General features: G+C 33.5%; 1 protein-coding gene across 1 annotated transcript; it reads left to right on the plus strand.

Moving 5' to 3' along the window:
* Positions 1-4,633: 4,633 nt before the first annotated feature.
* Positions 4,634-14,267, plus strand: LOC117688961 (uncharacterized). Its single transcript, XM_034468284.2, has 2 exons — positions 4,634-4,777; positions 11,986-14,267. Exons 1-2 carry the CDS (start codon positions 4,745-4,747, stop codon positions 13,801-13,803), a joined length of 1,851 nt encoding a protein of 616 aa, XP_034324175.2. The 5' UTR covers positions 4,634-4,744; the 3' UTR covers positions 13,804-14,267.
* Positions 14,268-16,634: the final 2,367 nt, after the last annotated feature.

Consider the following 16,634-nt stretch of genomic DNA (forward strand, 5'->3'; position numbering starts at 1 on the left):
ATATACGGTACGAAATTTATTTTTCATAGTTTTTGTATTCCTAATGATGAAATGCATCTTTCCACCGAAGCATTTATTGATATTCTTAATATTTAATTTTTTGTTTTATAAAATGTGTTTGTCCCCATAGACATTAATGCAATCTTCATTAATTAATTACTGCTTAGTTAATAATATTTTTGAAAATTTCTCTCGGTAAATCTTTTTCTACTCTAAAATGCTTTGAAATTATATCAGAGTATTTAATACATGATGGATATTCAAGGTTAGAAAAATTAGGTCCTAATATGGATCGGATACCTTAAGTACGTAACTTCAGACAAAGATCAGTTATTTGTAACATGCATGTATTTTTATGACTTTATTCTTCAAAACCCGCTGCACTATTTTATTAGGTAAATAACTATGTAAAGCACACATTTCAGTCTTAAGGTGGTATACATGACACCATATTGTGATGTACTCCCTATTGAAATAAACAATAAAGTATAAATATAATATTTTCCCCCAAAATAATGTTACCTAACAGTGAAGCGCAATGGGTTAGAGCGTTAACTACGTGTCTGTAAGTAGAGAATTCAAATCCCGCTGGGGCTCTGTCAAAACTAACTATAATTTTGAACCTCCATAATAAATGCAATCAGTTAATTATACATGTAGCATCCATTTCACAAAATTCAGGAATAATAAATATGTATCTCCAGGAGTCGAAAATCTCATTCTCTTTAAACAGATTTTCGAAAATTCCGAGATCAAATTCTCCCACGTGAACGTTATACATCCCACCCCCCCCCCCCCCACACACACACACTTTCTGGGAGGATGTAAAAATTATTAAACAAAATAGCATTAAATAGAAATTTAATGTCTCCTCTCCCACTTTCAAAAACAATGCTCCTGGATTCTAGAGATTTTGTAGGGTAAAAATGAAGCCTTCAAATTTAGACTTTTGTGATATTGTAGTGAGTGATTTGTTTGTCAATAAAAGCGTGTATATGTGTATTATGTAACACTGATTGGCCGGCAGCTACATAACTATAAATGTACGTTACGCCATTGAACCCACGGGTTTTCTTCATACTACTCCGTTGAAATTAGTCCAATGTAGAGAAATCCCATGAGTTTCCGAAAGTTGAAAATCAAGACTCGAAATTTGTACATTTTCTTTGCCAGGAGGAGGATGATTTAACTTTATATTTTGACAATTTTAGGGGGCGCGCCCCCCCCCCCCTTGAATCCGCCACTGTAACGTGCCTGATAACGTACACAGCACCCATATAGAATTATTTACAAAATAATTTCATAATGTAATTCATTATAAATTAGTTATAACATTGATTTATTTGTGATTATTTTCCATTTGCATTGCCATTTGGGTTCATTTGGGTCGCCATTTGGGTCCATTTGGGTTCATTTGGGTCCATTTGAGTTCATTTGGGTAAATGGACGCACCGGGTCGATAGCTGAGTCGGTGTCAGACTACCAAGTCCGACTGATAGCGACTGTAAATGATGAAATGGTGCGTATTTCTTAACTATATATATATATTTATGTATGTATATATATGTATATATATTCATTTAAAAGAATATAAATAACAACAATCATAATGATAACATCAAAAGAGACAAAAATCAAAATGGCGTCCTTTCTCACCGTGTAGAATCGCACATAAGGGCTGATCGGTGTAACCCGGGGCCGTGATTTTGAAGTGGTGAAAGTATGTTTAAACTTTTATTGTAACAAGGGAAACGCTGTTAATGTGTTGTATCCTCGTATTCAAATTATGAACCTGTGAAAATTGTTCAAAGACTGTTTAGAGCAGATAGAAAATGTCAATCACTTAACCATGCGAGATGACATATTTGGCATCTACAAAGTAAAAAATGTTCCACTAAATTATTGCATTTTACTTGGAAAATGCTTTATCCATCTAATTCATTCAAAGTCACCAGACAAACAAATTGAGTTCATTGCTTTTAAAAAATTTCTAAGAAATAAGCTTCATGCGAAAGAAAATTATCTCTGTTCGAAGTTGCCACCAATATATTAGATCTTTCCAGAAAATTTGTATGCATCTACACTGGAAATATCTATGATGTATAGTGTCAATTTGATTACAGTTGCCTGTGTTACAGTTGGGACTTGGAATCAATTTCATATTAAAAAGCGACTTGTTATGTACTATGATTCTGTGTAATATTTTGAGCTGAAGAGATTGTGCGTTAGTTTGTGTGCAACACTGAAAAGGTAAATTTTAAAAATATCTTTTTATAATTAGAGACTGGAATTTCTACTTCAAATATTTCTGACCATTGGATACAGAGAGTAATTTCCTTGCAACTGTTAATTAAAATCCAATATGCATCTTTACATTTTAATTCACTTAATGGTAGAAGTTTTCCTTGAACAGACAAGGAGTGCGTTATATTTCCTTCGCTATGGGGAGGATGTGTTTTGTCTTTGACATGTTTTTTCCAATTATTTGGGATAGAGGAAAGGAGACTGTTGAAGTCTTCGCGAAAAAGAAAAATCATCACAGGACATTTGAACAGACAGTTTAAAATATTTCACAGGACCAAACAAATTTTCACCGGTCCAAAATTCTAAAAGAAAATATAAAATTTGAAACCCAACCAAACAAACCTCGGACAAATGGACAGATTTTACCGGTTAGTGCATCGGACCAATTAGATTTTCACCAGTTTTGTCCGACGGTCCGGTGCTTTTAGGATAGACTGCTGTTGTATTGAAGAAAAGGGGGTTTAAATTTAAATTTTTCATAAAACTCATCTAAAGTTAAGAAAGAGCCATCATTGTTAATAATATCTTTTAAAAACATTATTCCATTTTTATACCATTCAGAAAAAAGATTGATTTATTGTTGATGCATATAAAATTGTTAAAACACAAGCATTCTGTAAAAATGGGTGGTAGAGCAGAAACTGAACTTTGAAATTTGTAAGTATGATGAGTTATTGTATTAAAATACAATACAATAAAGTACAAAATGTACTTTCAATATATATATATATAGTATAAAATTTAAATAGAATAGCTTTGTAAAATATCAAAGAAACAGTGTGACGTGACCCGGAATTGGCGACTTCACTGTATATGACTATTGGTGCAGAAATTCAAATTAATGATATCTATATTAAATAAAATGTCAGCTTGACGCCTTTGGCGGCTCCGGCCTTTGATTATAAAATATAATTTACATATGATATCATGGTTCTTATATTGAAATGAATTTTAGAATATATAAATTAAAAAAAATGGTGAAATAAAAAAAATGGGAGTAGCAATACATTGAATAGATTTAGAATTCAATAACCACATGTTCATCACTATATTAAAATGTGGATTTTGTTGGGAAAATTTGCTTAAATGAAATATAGTCACAGCCCCCCTTTTCCACAAGATCATCAGCCCCCTATGCCACATCAAGTTTTCGATCAAATACTCCTCAATTCATACATGTGAGATGGTTTTCTCTTACAAATATAGATTTTCTATTCACTGGAATGATTTTAGACGAAAAAACGTGAAAGTTCTGCAGTAGGATTCAAAATTTTTAATAAATTACCCTGAAAATAATACGTGGCATCTACCCTACCTGCATATTGTCGAAGTGTTTGAGCTTTTCCAAAGATATCTTAACTCCCATGTTACTAGAAGTAGTTTCTCAATAATCACTGTCTTCCGCGCAATACTTTTGGTTATCAAAATTGATTTTAATGAAACATAATAAGTCTTTGAATACAGTTGATGAACCTACTTTCACCCCTTCAAAATCACGGCCCCGCCCTACACCTATCACGGCCCCCTTATGTGCAATTCTACACGGTGTTTCTTATGTACACTTTTAAACGATAGGTTTGGTTAGTATGTGTATAATAATAGGCATTACTGTGCAAATAAGCCATATTTCAATTGAAAAATGATATACATAAAAGGGTATTACATTTATTCGCCCCTTAATAAGATTTTCCCCTGATGTCAAAGCAGACTTACATATGATTGTGTTATGAGTTCAGGGTTCTCATTAAGTGCCGGCGACCGGCGATTTCGCCGTCTATTTTTACAATGGCGCCGGTTACTTTACTTTTAAAAATTAGTATGATCATGTAAAGAAAAATCAGTAATGCAGTAGAGGCCTTTGGTTACCTCGTTTGTTTTATTAAACGTTGTGAATGCAATATCGTAAGCATAAAATTTTGATGCTTTTCTTATTAGATTATGATCCCTTCTTTAAAACGCGCTGATGATTCCGGAATCACAATCGGACTGGTTCAAGTTTTACTAAGCGTTTTTCTTTTCCGGTTTTGTATGAGGCATAGGAAGCCAAGTAAAATATAAACAAATTGATGGACCGATTGTTTTAAAGATTAATAATGGCATGGAATTTTCCCGTTTCCAAAATTGGATGACGAATTAATATTTGTCTTTTATATTATATTTCTTTGAAATAAGGCTGATCTTTTTTATTCTTTAACACAAATGAGGGACATTTATACCTCCCTGCACAGATCATTTATTGTCTTTAATTTTATTTATTCATAATGTCACACACACTGAAAACTCTCGATCGTTTTTATTCAATTTGATATTAAAATGACAATCTGATTTCTTCCTCAAACCGAACATGTTGAGATGGCGCACGGGAACGTCGGCCATTCCAGACCTACATGTAATATGCCACACATACATGTAAAGAATTAATGATGAACGGAAGTACAAAATGAAGTCTGATTCATTACTGATAAGTCAGTCTGTAAGTTTGTGTCATATTTTTTTCTAACAAAGAATAACCAGTGGGTACTTATAACTTTCTAAATGGATATCAATGAAACTTGCACATTTTTTTTACAATTGTGATAACTCAGTTGAAGAGATCTATTTAATGAGCTACAGACACTCAGACTCTATAGTCTTCCAGACACCTAAACTTAAATATCAATACATTTAATCAAACAAGATTTTCAACTGCTACAACAAAAAAATTGTTTAAAAAGTATTTAAATATATAAATCAAGAAAGTCAGATTGATAGGCTCTGTGCTATGCCTATGAGGTTTTTTTGTTTTGTTTTTTTTGCAAAATGGACCCCTAAAAAGTGCTATATTGTGAACAAATAAAACAGGTCAAAATATGCCCAGAGAGGTCCAAGATGCCACCTCCTGCAATGTAAATTTTAAAAATTTTCGTACCCCCCTATTGCCGAAAGGGGGAAAAACCCCTCTCGGACTCACCCCCATCGGGCCTCTGGCCCTCAGTTCGGGCCTGCGGCCCTCAAGAGTGCCGCCTACTGTTTATTTTCCTCCACCTACTCTAAATGTTAATGAGAACCCTGTGAGTTTGAATTTTGCTATGAATATGAAATGTGTTTGAAAATCAAAAATTAACCTGTGTACATTTTGTCCTCTCAACTTAGTTATGAAGTTTGTTTTGTTTACAATCGATGCATAATATGCAGGTTGAATAAGACCAATTGATTTGGGGACAATTCAAATGGTTCCCTTTTGTATACACACCCATGATGCATTTTTTGTGTTCCCATAGTGAAATTATTTTTATTTACTTTGAACATTTCTATATTTGAAAGGATACTAATTCTGCTGGTGTAAATATGTGAAATGTTAAGTCTAACTTCCTAAGCTAATTGGTTTGTATTGAAAATTATTTGATACTGTAATGACCAAAAAATCAAACAAAGCAGCTTTAAGATGATTGATAACAACACTTTTGACTAAGGATAAGAGAACCTGAATTCCCCCAAGTACTCTAAAACCAAACTACTTGTATACATAAAGATGATGTGAAGCTTTCTGCTTATACAGTCCCTGAAACATTCTACTTTCCCATTTTTGCGTTTGCTCACTGTGTGTTCACCATTCACAGTTTTGCGCTCTCCGTTCGCGCTCACCGTTTACAAAGCGTTCACCGTGCGCTCACAGTTCACAGAACATTTAGCGTTTGCTCACTGTTCAGGTTTAAGGTAAGGTTTGCGGCTTGCAATTTTTAGGATTTGTACGAAAGTTTAGTAGCATTTTGTTCACTATACTGAAGTCTTTTATTTTAAAAAAATTCAAATGATTTTGCCGGAGACATTTTATAATTAAAAAGGTCAAAGTTCATGATTTGAAACTGTCATGCTGATGAAATGTAAATAATTTTGTGAATTATGAAATGATATTGTATAATATGATATTGTATATATTAGGGCTGTCACGGGTACCCGAAAAAACCGAGAACCGCGGAACAATTTGTTCGGTTCGGTTTTGGTTCTGTTTTTCCGGATTTCGGTTCGGTTCCGATTTGTGTAATGTGTATATATTATTATATCACATGATATTGTATGATATACAAGTGACACTTGATGGCTCGAACTTCGATCTCTGGAAGTGAAATCACGGTCCCTATTTTTTTCTCTATACAACTAAGCAAATTAACTCTTGACCTCTCAAACTCCAATCTCTCGAAGTTCTTGATCTCTCGAAGTGCACACATGGCCGATCAAGCGTATTAGCTCCGCGTGGACTATACCTGGATGGTTGAGTGAACGCCTGGGGGCTGGCATGGTAGTGTTAATTGGTTGATTACGTAAGTGACACTACCCCTTACTTCCTTCAAAGTGTAGATAGATAATTTGTAACTGATCAATTAATTTCAACAACTTGTGAAAATTATGGTATATTAAACCGCTCTTTACTTAATATATTCTATGATTAAGAAAACAAAATATGCTTAAAAGTTTTTTAACGTGAAAAAACCCACTTAATAACCACACAAATAAGTTCTGTATTGTTTAAATGAAGTAATGTAGCAGAAAATACGAATAAGATTATGTTAGACTATCGTTCCATGTTATAAATATAAACTTCCAGCTACTATAATTTTAGAACCAAAATGACCGGTGTCATATAATATCTTGAACCCCACGATATATTGAACCCGGGTTCAAAATATCGCTGCGATATATTGAACCCCCCCATGAAATATTGAACCCCGGGTTCAAAATATTATGGACGCGATATTTTGAACCCCCCTCTAATTTTCATTGCTAATGGAGATGGGGTTCAAAATATTATGGCCGCGATATATTGAACCCCCCTCTTATTTCCAATTCCCTTTGGAGAGGGGATTCAAAATATTATGGCTGCGATATTTTGAACCCCCCTCTTATTTCCAATTCCCTTTGGAGAGGGGGTTCAAAATATTATGGCCGCGATATTTTGAACCCCCCTCTAATTTTGATTGCTATTGGGGAGGGGGTTCAAAATATTATGGCCGCGATAAATTGAACCCCCCTTCTATTTCCAATTCCCATTGGAGAGGGGGGTTCAAAATATTATAGCCGCAATATTTTGAACCCCCTCTAATTTTCATTGCTATTGGACAGGGGGTTCAAAATACTATAGCCGCGATATATTTGAACCCCCCACCTGTTTCCAATTCCCATTGGAGAGGGGGTTCAATATATTATTGCTGCAATATTTTGAAACCCCCTCTTATTTTCATTGCTATTAGAGATGGGGTTCATAATATTATGGCCGCAATATTTTGAACCCCCCTCTTATTTCCAATTCCCTTTGGAGAGGGGGTTCAAAATATTATGGCTTTGATATTTTGAACCCCCCTCTAATTTCATTGCTATTGGAGAGGGGGTTCAAAATATTATGGCCACGATATATTGAACCCCCCTCCTATTTCCAATTCCCATTTAGAATGGGGTTCAAATACTATGGCCGCGATATTTTGACCCCCCCCCCCCTCTAATTTTCATTGCCAATGGAGAGGAAGTTCAAAATATTATGGCCACAATATATTGAACCCCCCTCCTATTTCCAATTCCCATTGGAGAGGGGGTTCAATATATTATTGCCACGTTATTTTGAACCCCCCTCTATTTTTCAGTGCTATTGGAGAGGGGCTTCAAAATATTATAGCCGCGATATATTGAACCCCCCTCCTATTTCCAATTTCCATTGGAGAGGGGGTTCAAACTATTATTACCGCGATATTTTGAACCCCCCTCTATTTTTCAGTGCTATTGGAGAGGGGCTTCAAAATATTATGGCCGCGATATTTTGAACACCCCTCTATTTTTCAGTGCTATTGGAGAGGGGGTTCAAAATATTATGGCCGCGATATTTTGAACACCCGTCTATTTTCATTGCTATTGGAGAGGGGCTTCAAAATATTATGGCATACAATACAATATCGGGCTGTATCATACAATATAATATCATATGTTACAATTTTGTGATTTATTATGTGATATGATATTTTATCATATGATACTATATTGTATCATATATATTATGATATTGTATTATGTGATCAAATACAATGTTTTACAAGATACAAAACCATATCATAATATATGATACAATATCATATCTTGATACAATGTCATAGCGTATGTTACAATATCATATTGTATTATTATATATTACAGTATTATATTGTATCATATGATATATATTGTATAGTATCATAGGATGCAATATCAATTTTTAGCTCACCGAGACGAAGTCAGGGGGAGCTTATGCTATACCCTCGGCGTCGGCGTCGGCGTCGGCGTCCGGACCTGGTTAAAGTTTTTGTTGCATGTCCTGTATCTAAGCTATTACTTGTCCTATCTTCACCAAACTTGCATGGATGATGCATCTGGACCTACTTATGGACTTGAAAGATTAGGATGCTGAATCTGAGTCCTAAATTTCAGATGCTGGAGGAGGTTAAGGTTGTTGGACCAGGTTAAAGTTTTTGTTGCAGGTGCCCTTTGATAGCAATATCAAAGTTACTGCAGGTCCGTACTTCACCAAACTTGCATGGATGGTGTGTCTTATGATACTGATGCACCAGACAGGCTTGAGTGCTGAATCTGAGCTATAGGTTTCGGATGCTGGAGGAGGTTAAGGTTTTTGGAGCAGGTTAAAGTTTTTGTTGCAGGTGCCCTTTGATAGCAATATCTAAGTTACTGCTGGTCCGTACTTCACCAAACTTACATGGATGGTGTGTCTTATGATACTGATGCACCAGGCAGGCTTATGTGCTGAAACTGAGCTATAGGTTACAGATGCTGAAGGAGGTTAAGGTTTTTAGAGCTGGTTAAAGTTTTTGTTGCAGGTGCCCTCTGATGATGATATCTTAGTTACTACTGGTCCTAACTTCACCAGACTGCTATGGATGGTGCGTCTTATGATACTGATGCACCAGACAGGCTTGAATGCTGAATCTGAGCCATAGGTTTCGGATGCTGGAGGAGGTTAAGGTTTTTAGAGCTGGTTAAAGTTTTTGAAACAGGTGCCCTCTGATGATTATATCTTAGTTATTGCTTGTCCTAACTTCACCAGACTTCAATGGATGGTGCGTCTTATGATACTGATGCACCTGACAGGCTTGAATGCTGAGTCTGAGCCATAGGTTTCAGATGCTGGATATGGTTAAGTTTTTTGGAACAGGTCACATGTTTAATAGATGATAGTACTATTTCAACTTGCATAGTTGACTAAACTGTAATATGAATGAATCACAGAGGAAGCTTCAGATGCAGAGCTTGATCTCCATTATCAAGGATGCTAAAAAATATATCTTAGTTATTACAGGTCCTAACTTCACCAAACTTGAATGGATGGTGTGTCTTATGATACAGATGCACCTGACAGGCATGGATGTTGAGTCTGAGCCATAGGTTGCGGATGCTGGAGCAGGTTAAGTTTTAATTGCTAGTGCCCTCTGATGATGATATCTTAGTTATTACTGGTCTGAACTTCACCAAACTTGCATGGAGATTCGTCTTATGTATACTGATGCACCTGACAGGCTTGAATGCTGAATCTGAGCCATAGGTTTCGGATGCTGGATGAGGTTTAGATTTTTTTGAACAGGTCACATGTTTTATAGATGATAGCATGCATAGTTGATTTAACTATATTATAAATGAAACGCAGAGGTTGCTTCAGATGCAGAGCCTGATCTCCATTATCAAGGATGCTAAAGAAATCTCCTACCTCACTTAAACCTGCTTGATAGAAAGATGAGGTTGTTGTTAAATGATATAACATGATTCCTATGATAAAGTATTGTATGATATGAAACACTTTTGTTTAATATGATACAATATAATATCATATGTTATATTGTAAAAAGTTATATAATACAATATGATATTGTATCAATTTTTTTGATATTTTATGATATGATATTGTATCATGATATTGTTTTGTATAGTATTGTATATTATGATCCAATATTATATTGTATCATACGATATTGTATAATATGATAATGGTTTCTGTAATTTACAATTATATCACGCGAAACTGTATTATATGATATTGTAATATTATATATTATCGTATCATACAATATTGTATAATATGATATTGGTTTATATGATATATTATTGTATCATATGATACAATATGTATGTATGATATTGTATTATATAATATTTTACTTTATCACATAATATTGTATCATTTGATATGATACAATGTTATATCAAATTATATTGTATCATATAATACAATATCATATTATGTATCAAATATTATACAATATCATACAATACAATATATCATACTATATTATACAATATAATATCATATGTTTCAATGTTATGATGTATTATGTAATATGATATTGTATCATATAATACAATATTGTATTATATATAATAATGTTGTATTATGTGATCAAATACAATAAGGTTTAACACAATATAATGTCATTTCATATTTACAATATCATCTTTGTTTATTGCAGTATTTTATTGTATTATATGATATATATTGTTAGTATGATAGGATGCAATATTTAATTTTATATTATTATATTGATTAATATATGAACATATGATTATCATACAATTTTTTAACAGATGATATATGATTTTGTGTCAAAACAGAATCCATGAATATCCAAGATCATAAAGTATGATTTTCATACAATATGATAAAGGTGGTCTCATAGGGGTGATGCCTCGTCTCGGTGAGCTTTGTAATCTGTGATTACCTATGTTTATATTATTGTATTGATAAACATTGTATCTTACAATACAGTATTAAATGAACATATGATTTTCAAACTTTTATTTACATATGATATACGATATTGTGTCAAAACAGTATCCATGAACATCCAAGATCATTAACATGATTAACTATGATTTTCATATAATATGAAAAAGGTGGTCTCAAAACGATGATGCCTAGTCTTGGTGAGCTTTGTAATCTGTAATGTTAACTATGATAGCATGTCCCTACAATTTTGTAAACACAAATTGGAAAAATTAAAAATCTTCATTTTATATTTACATGTGTTGATTTTTTTCCATTTTATTTGGCAAGTTTAAAACATTCTCCCTACTTGCGACAAATTACTTCTTTAGGAATTCATTAAATTATCAATCATCAATAAAATGAGTTTAGATTACGTTTACAGTTCTTTCATCTTAATGATAATTTTAGTTTTAATTTTGTTTCAATCCTTGACCAAATTTTAATGCATGAAATTGAAAGCACTTGTTCTTGCAGAAGTTTATAACAAAACAATACTATATATTTTAATATCTATTCTTGTTGAAGTAAGAGACGGAGGATAAACCCAAGTTGTTCGAACCAATCATACATCTTCCATTCACATTTTGCTACCGTTTGCACTCTGCGTTCTGTGTGAGCTCACCGTTCACAGCCGCTTACTCAATTCCATTCAGCGTTTGCTCACCGTGCACTCTGCGTTCGCTTACTGTTCACTCCCTGTCCATGAGGGAAGTAAAATGTTTCAGGGACTGTATTATGTATATCATGACCAGGGCCTTGGCATCAACATCTTACATTTTATGATTACAGTTATAGGTATAAAACTCCACATGATGAATCTACATAGCATAGGGGCAAGTATTACAGAATTTTCTTAATATCAATCAGGAGTTATCAGTACCATATACATGCTTACTCAATTTATTTTTCAGGCTCAGGAATTTGAAGCAAATATTCTAAGACATGTATTTGACGATAAAGAAGAAAGCTTTTTAGCCAATGTAAATGACTTCGAGGAGGGAAGATACTTTATAAAGACAGAGTTTCATAAGAAGTTTGTGGAGGCAATAGAGGATAACAGAGCAAAAAAGACTACCTTGATCTATTTGAATGGAATTGAAGGTTTGGGGAAGACATCATCAGCGATTTACTATATTTTAAAGTGTCGAGAAAATGATGACCTCTCTGTTCATTATGTTGATGTAAACGAAATTGAAAAGCGAGATGAAGATTTGGAATTTTTCATCGCTCATTCAAAAAAGTTCAAAGATAATGACTGTATTATTGTTGATCATTTAACTCTCTATAATACACATTATCTAAACAAGATGAAGAAGATTGTGGAACGACAAGTTAAAAGACCAAAGTTTATTCTCATTGAAACAGGCTTCACTGCAAGTGCACATAAATTTACAGAATTTGGAAGAAAATTTCAGCTTGATGAGGACTCCTTTGTAGATATTTGGAAGGGGTCCTTGGAGTACTTGATCGCAAAAAAAGACAGGGAGGATGAGAGTTATGATCATAGACTTAGTCTAAAGGAAAAAGGAAAGGAAGTGTATAATGAGTTCTCAAAAGAATACATAATGACGCCCAAATTATTGAACAGTGTTTTGGAGGATATGTACACGAGAACAGATGGAACAGTGGATGATGCTTTTGCACAGTTCACAAAAGAAAAACAACACAAAATCGCAAATTGTAAAAGTTGTGAAAGTCCTGAGTATTCCAGGTTTCAACTTCACACTGCTGTTCTGCTCAATTTCATTCCAAACAAAAGGGAAATTATCATGAAATGGGAAGAGGCACAGGAATTTAGTATAGGGATCAACATATTTGAAGTTCAGTACTACAGAGTCCAAGCTGAGGATCTACAAAGTAACCTTGAGTATGCAAGGATGGATTTGGATGTTGGTGATCGTTGTGTAAAAATTCGACATTTAATTCCAAACTTGGCAAACTGTTGGCGACGAAGGTTTCCGTATCATTTGGAAGAGATGATTCACAATGCAAAAATTAGTTCTGATAAAATGTTGCAAATTATGTTTCAGAATGGTGGAGCTAGAAAGGAGTTTGAAAAATTGTTTGTTGAGTCTCAAAAAAAGCAAGGAGTACTTCTGCCGGAAAGGGGTGGTAATACATTGTATCAGCCATCACAGACAAAACAAGAAGTGTCACAATCATCTTGGAAAATGAAATATATTCCTGCTAAAAACTTCGTTGAATGTTACACAAAAGACCTGTCTTTGCACTATCAAGATGTACCGAACAATCTGAAAGGTCATGAAAGAAATGTTGCCTTATTTTCTCTTTTTATTAAACACTATGCAAAGTCATATGATAGATTTTTGGTATATCCAAAAATACCAAATTTTATGGGAATAGATTACTTTGTCTATTATACTGACTCTGATGAAAAGGAAGGGTGTTCGTCACCTAGAAGGGTCAAAGTTGAGGAAAAAACATTGTATCTTGTTCAAGTGGCAACTGGTGCTATGCATCGAGGTGATACAATTGGTCAAGCTTTAAATGTGGTGAAACAAATTTTTGTGAATGAAAATGTTGCAGTTCATGTTGTTGTTGTTGTTGCAAGTAAGAACCAAGAATCCTTTACATTGACAAAGTGTGCATTTCAAAAGATTTCTGTGCTGGACTTGGGTGAAACTGAAGAACTCCTTTTACAGCAAAACCGCCTCCTGCATCAATTTTATTTGGAACTTGTCAGGTCATCAGAGGCAGAACATGTCTAAAAATAGCTCATTAGCTGATGATAATAATTTTTGGGAGGGAATTCAGAAGTTCGAAAATAGAGTCCATCGTATTCCACCAACTTGGTTTGCTTTTTTTGTCATCTTTTATCAACAATTGAACACAATACAAGACTCTTCCTTCTGATCAGATATCTTCTGAACAGTTTGTGATTTTGTCTTTCATACGACAGGTTTCCTGAATATCTTTTTGATGTTTAAAATTTATCAAGATGAGATGCACTGATGTAGCTGTTCAAGAGTGTCTGAATGGGAAATTTTTTACTTTTTAAGGTGGTATGGGACACTTCATTCAGAAATAATCTTTGTTTTTACAGTTGCGTTGGCACACCTGGTTTATAACTAAAGATTTATTGCACTGCTTCTTAAGATGTGTATTGCATGTCTTGAAAAATTGACAGACCTACATTAAATTGCGTTAAAGGAATGAATTACGATATCCAATCTATATGTGTTATTGCATTGTTTTGATCAAAAGGTGTGTTTCTGTTGATTGTGAAAACTATCATTTCATTGGTTCACGCTAATGTTGCTGCATTTGTCGTTTCATCATTAGTTTTAATTTAACAAATACTAGACTTTGACCCGTGTGTGCACGGGTTGACATTGCATATTGGACATAAACGAAATAGGTACATCGACACACCTTATTATTGACATTTACATAACAAAGCTATAAGCCTACAATAATGCAATTAATTTCACTACACTTTCCTTAGTTTGAATAATCTAACTGTTTCTCGGGAAAAGCCCTCACCACAGTCGTGATGTAGAAACGCTCCGGAACGATTTTGGAGATAGTCAATGAAGTTGCCTTGAAAATAACAGTCAAATTCATCACAACAAACCTTTCTGAGACTGCAAATACTTACAACTAAAAATTTTAATCCTTAGGATGGAAGAATCCAACACCTTTTCACGAACGTACACGTATTTTCTTTGTAAAACTGGGACCGTAGGACATTATTCATTTTTACGATAAAATATATTCTATCTTCACTCTCCTAACAAAAATAATGTAACTTTTTTGCATGTAATCAAATATTTTTTGTCATCACGAAGACAAAAGTAACTACTTAGTTGAAATGTATATTTGTTATTTTATACTTTCTCTCATTAGAAATCATTAATATATGTGAACAGAATATATAGCAAAGTCCAATGGAAATTTATCCGTATTATTATCTTTTCTGAGTTTATTCATGTGGAAACACAAACAAAAGATCCCGTTAGCGTGAATGTATTGCGCAAGCGCAAGATTGTAAAATCCAAAAAATCCAGGTGATTTCCGGAATTTTTCGAGGAATTTTCGCTGATTATGAATTAGCAAAGCTTAACTGAGAAAAAATAAAAACAAATTGGTAATCTTCAAGTACTAATGATGTTTAAAATATATAAAACAAAAGACAGTATTCTTCCGATTTCTCGGTACTAAAGACCAAATATTGGAATCTATTATTTTAATATAGTAGTATAGATCTAATTATGCAAATAAATACACCATAGGATTGAACATTAAGCTATGCCTATATTAGTCCTCTCCCCAAGGTTCAAAGTTACAACTGATATTTCAGTTACATTTTAATTATATAAGAATAATAAGTACAGAATACATGTATAATAAGTTCATAATATGAAACATGTTATTGCAGCATTTAATAAGTTGGAATTCATGTAGGATTAAGAACAGAGAAAGAAAATAAGAAACAAAACAACAACAAAAACAAACAGAAAACAAAAACAAAGAACAACAAAACAAAAAAATGGAGAAAAAATAACACAAAAATTGGGATCATATAAACAATTGATACTAAGAAAAAATGTAATGATATGCAATAAATAATAAAAATAAGAGGTATAAGATATTGAGTGCATGTATAGATATACTGAGGTAAAGTTTAGGATGATACAATGAAGCGCATTGAAGTTGAAAAAGTTTGCGTTTGAATGGAATGTTCTAAACTTTGTATCGAACGTCAATTGTTACATAAGATACGCCCATTTCTTTTGAAACGAGGAATGTACAATTCAATGTTTTGAAGTGTACACCGTTTAATACTGTAAAGATGATTTCATAAACAACATAAAAGACATAATTACATATGATTAAAAATCGGAATGCAGCTTTTGTCAACATTTCCAGGGTCCAAGGGTAAAACAAGAAATTTGGAAATTTGACACCTTTTCTCTCCACATGTAAACGCATCGGATCGGTTTTATGTCGATTTTAATACCCATTTTTTCTTTCAAAATGAAAATGTTCTTAGATTCATTTGCATTTCAAATACTAGTCTCAAACATAACCCAGTTATACATGCCAAAATGTTCTGAGATTCTAGTTAATTCGGTAACTAATAGAGAATGGTAAAAACAGAGTGACTGGTAAAGTGCAATAGGGAGTATTTTCCCCGAACGTAAGGAAATTCAAAGTGCGTGCATGTTAAAACCGTCTAAAAATATTGAAACAATACGTCCAAGAAGGTACACATACATTGTGACGAATAGTATTTTCCTCGTTTCAAAAGAAATGGGCGTGACCTATGTAACAATTGACATTTAATACAAAGTTTAGAACATTCCATTCAAACGGAAAATTTTACCACTTCAATGCGCTTCATTGCATTATGCAAGATTGTTAATAACAGATATTATTTAGAATCTTTTTGTTGACTTGATATATTGTTGAACTGCTTGAAAAATTGAGCAGATGGTTTTATAGGAAAGTTGCCTATCGCCGAAAAGTAAAACATGTAATACTTGCTCATGATTGAGATTGTTTAGGTTTATATTATTTTGAATACTAAGTACTGCTA

This window comes from Magallana gigas, chromosome 6 (genome assembly GCF_963853765.1).
Source record: "Magallana gigas chromosome 6, xbMagGiga1.1, whole genome shotgun sequence".
In the NCBI taxonomy this organism is placed as follows: domain Eukaryota; kingdom Metazoa; phylum Mollusca; class Bivalvia; order Ostreida; family Ostreidae; genus Magallana; species Magallana gigas.

Coding starts and splice junctions, on each gene's coding strand:
- LOC117688961 (XM_034468284.2), top strand. CDS start 4,745: ATGAAGTCTGATTCATTACTGATAAGTCAGTCT. Junction 4,778..11,985: donor CATTACTGATAAGTCAGTCT/GTAAGTTTGTGT, acceptor TTTATTTTTCAG/GCTCAGGAATTTGAAGCAAA.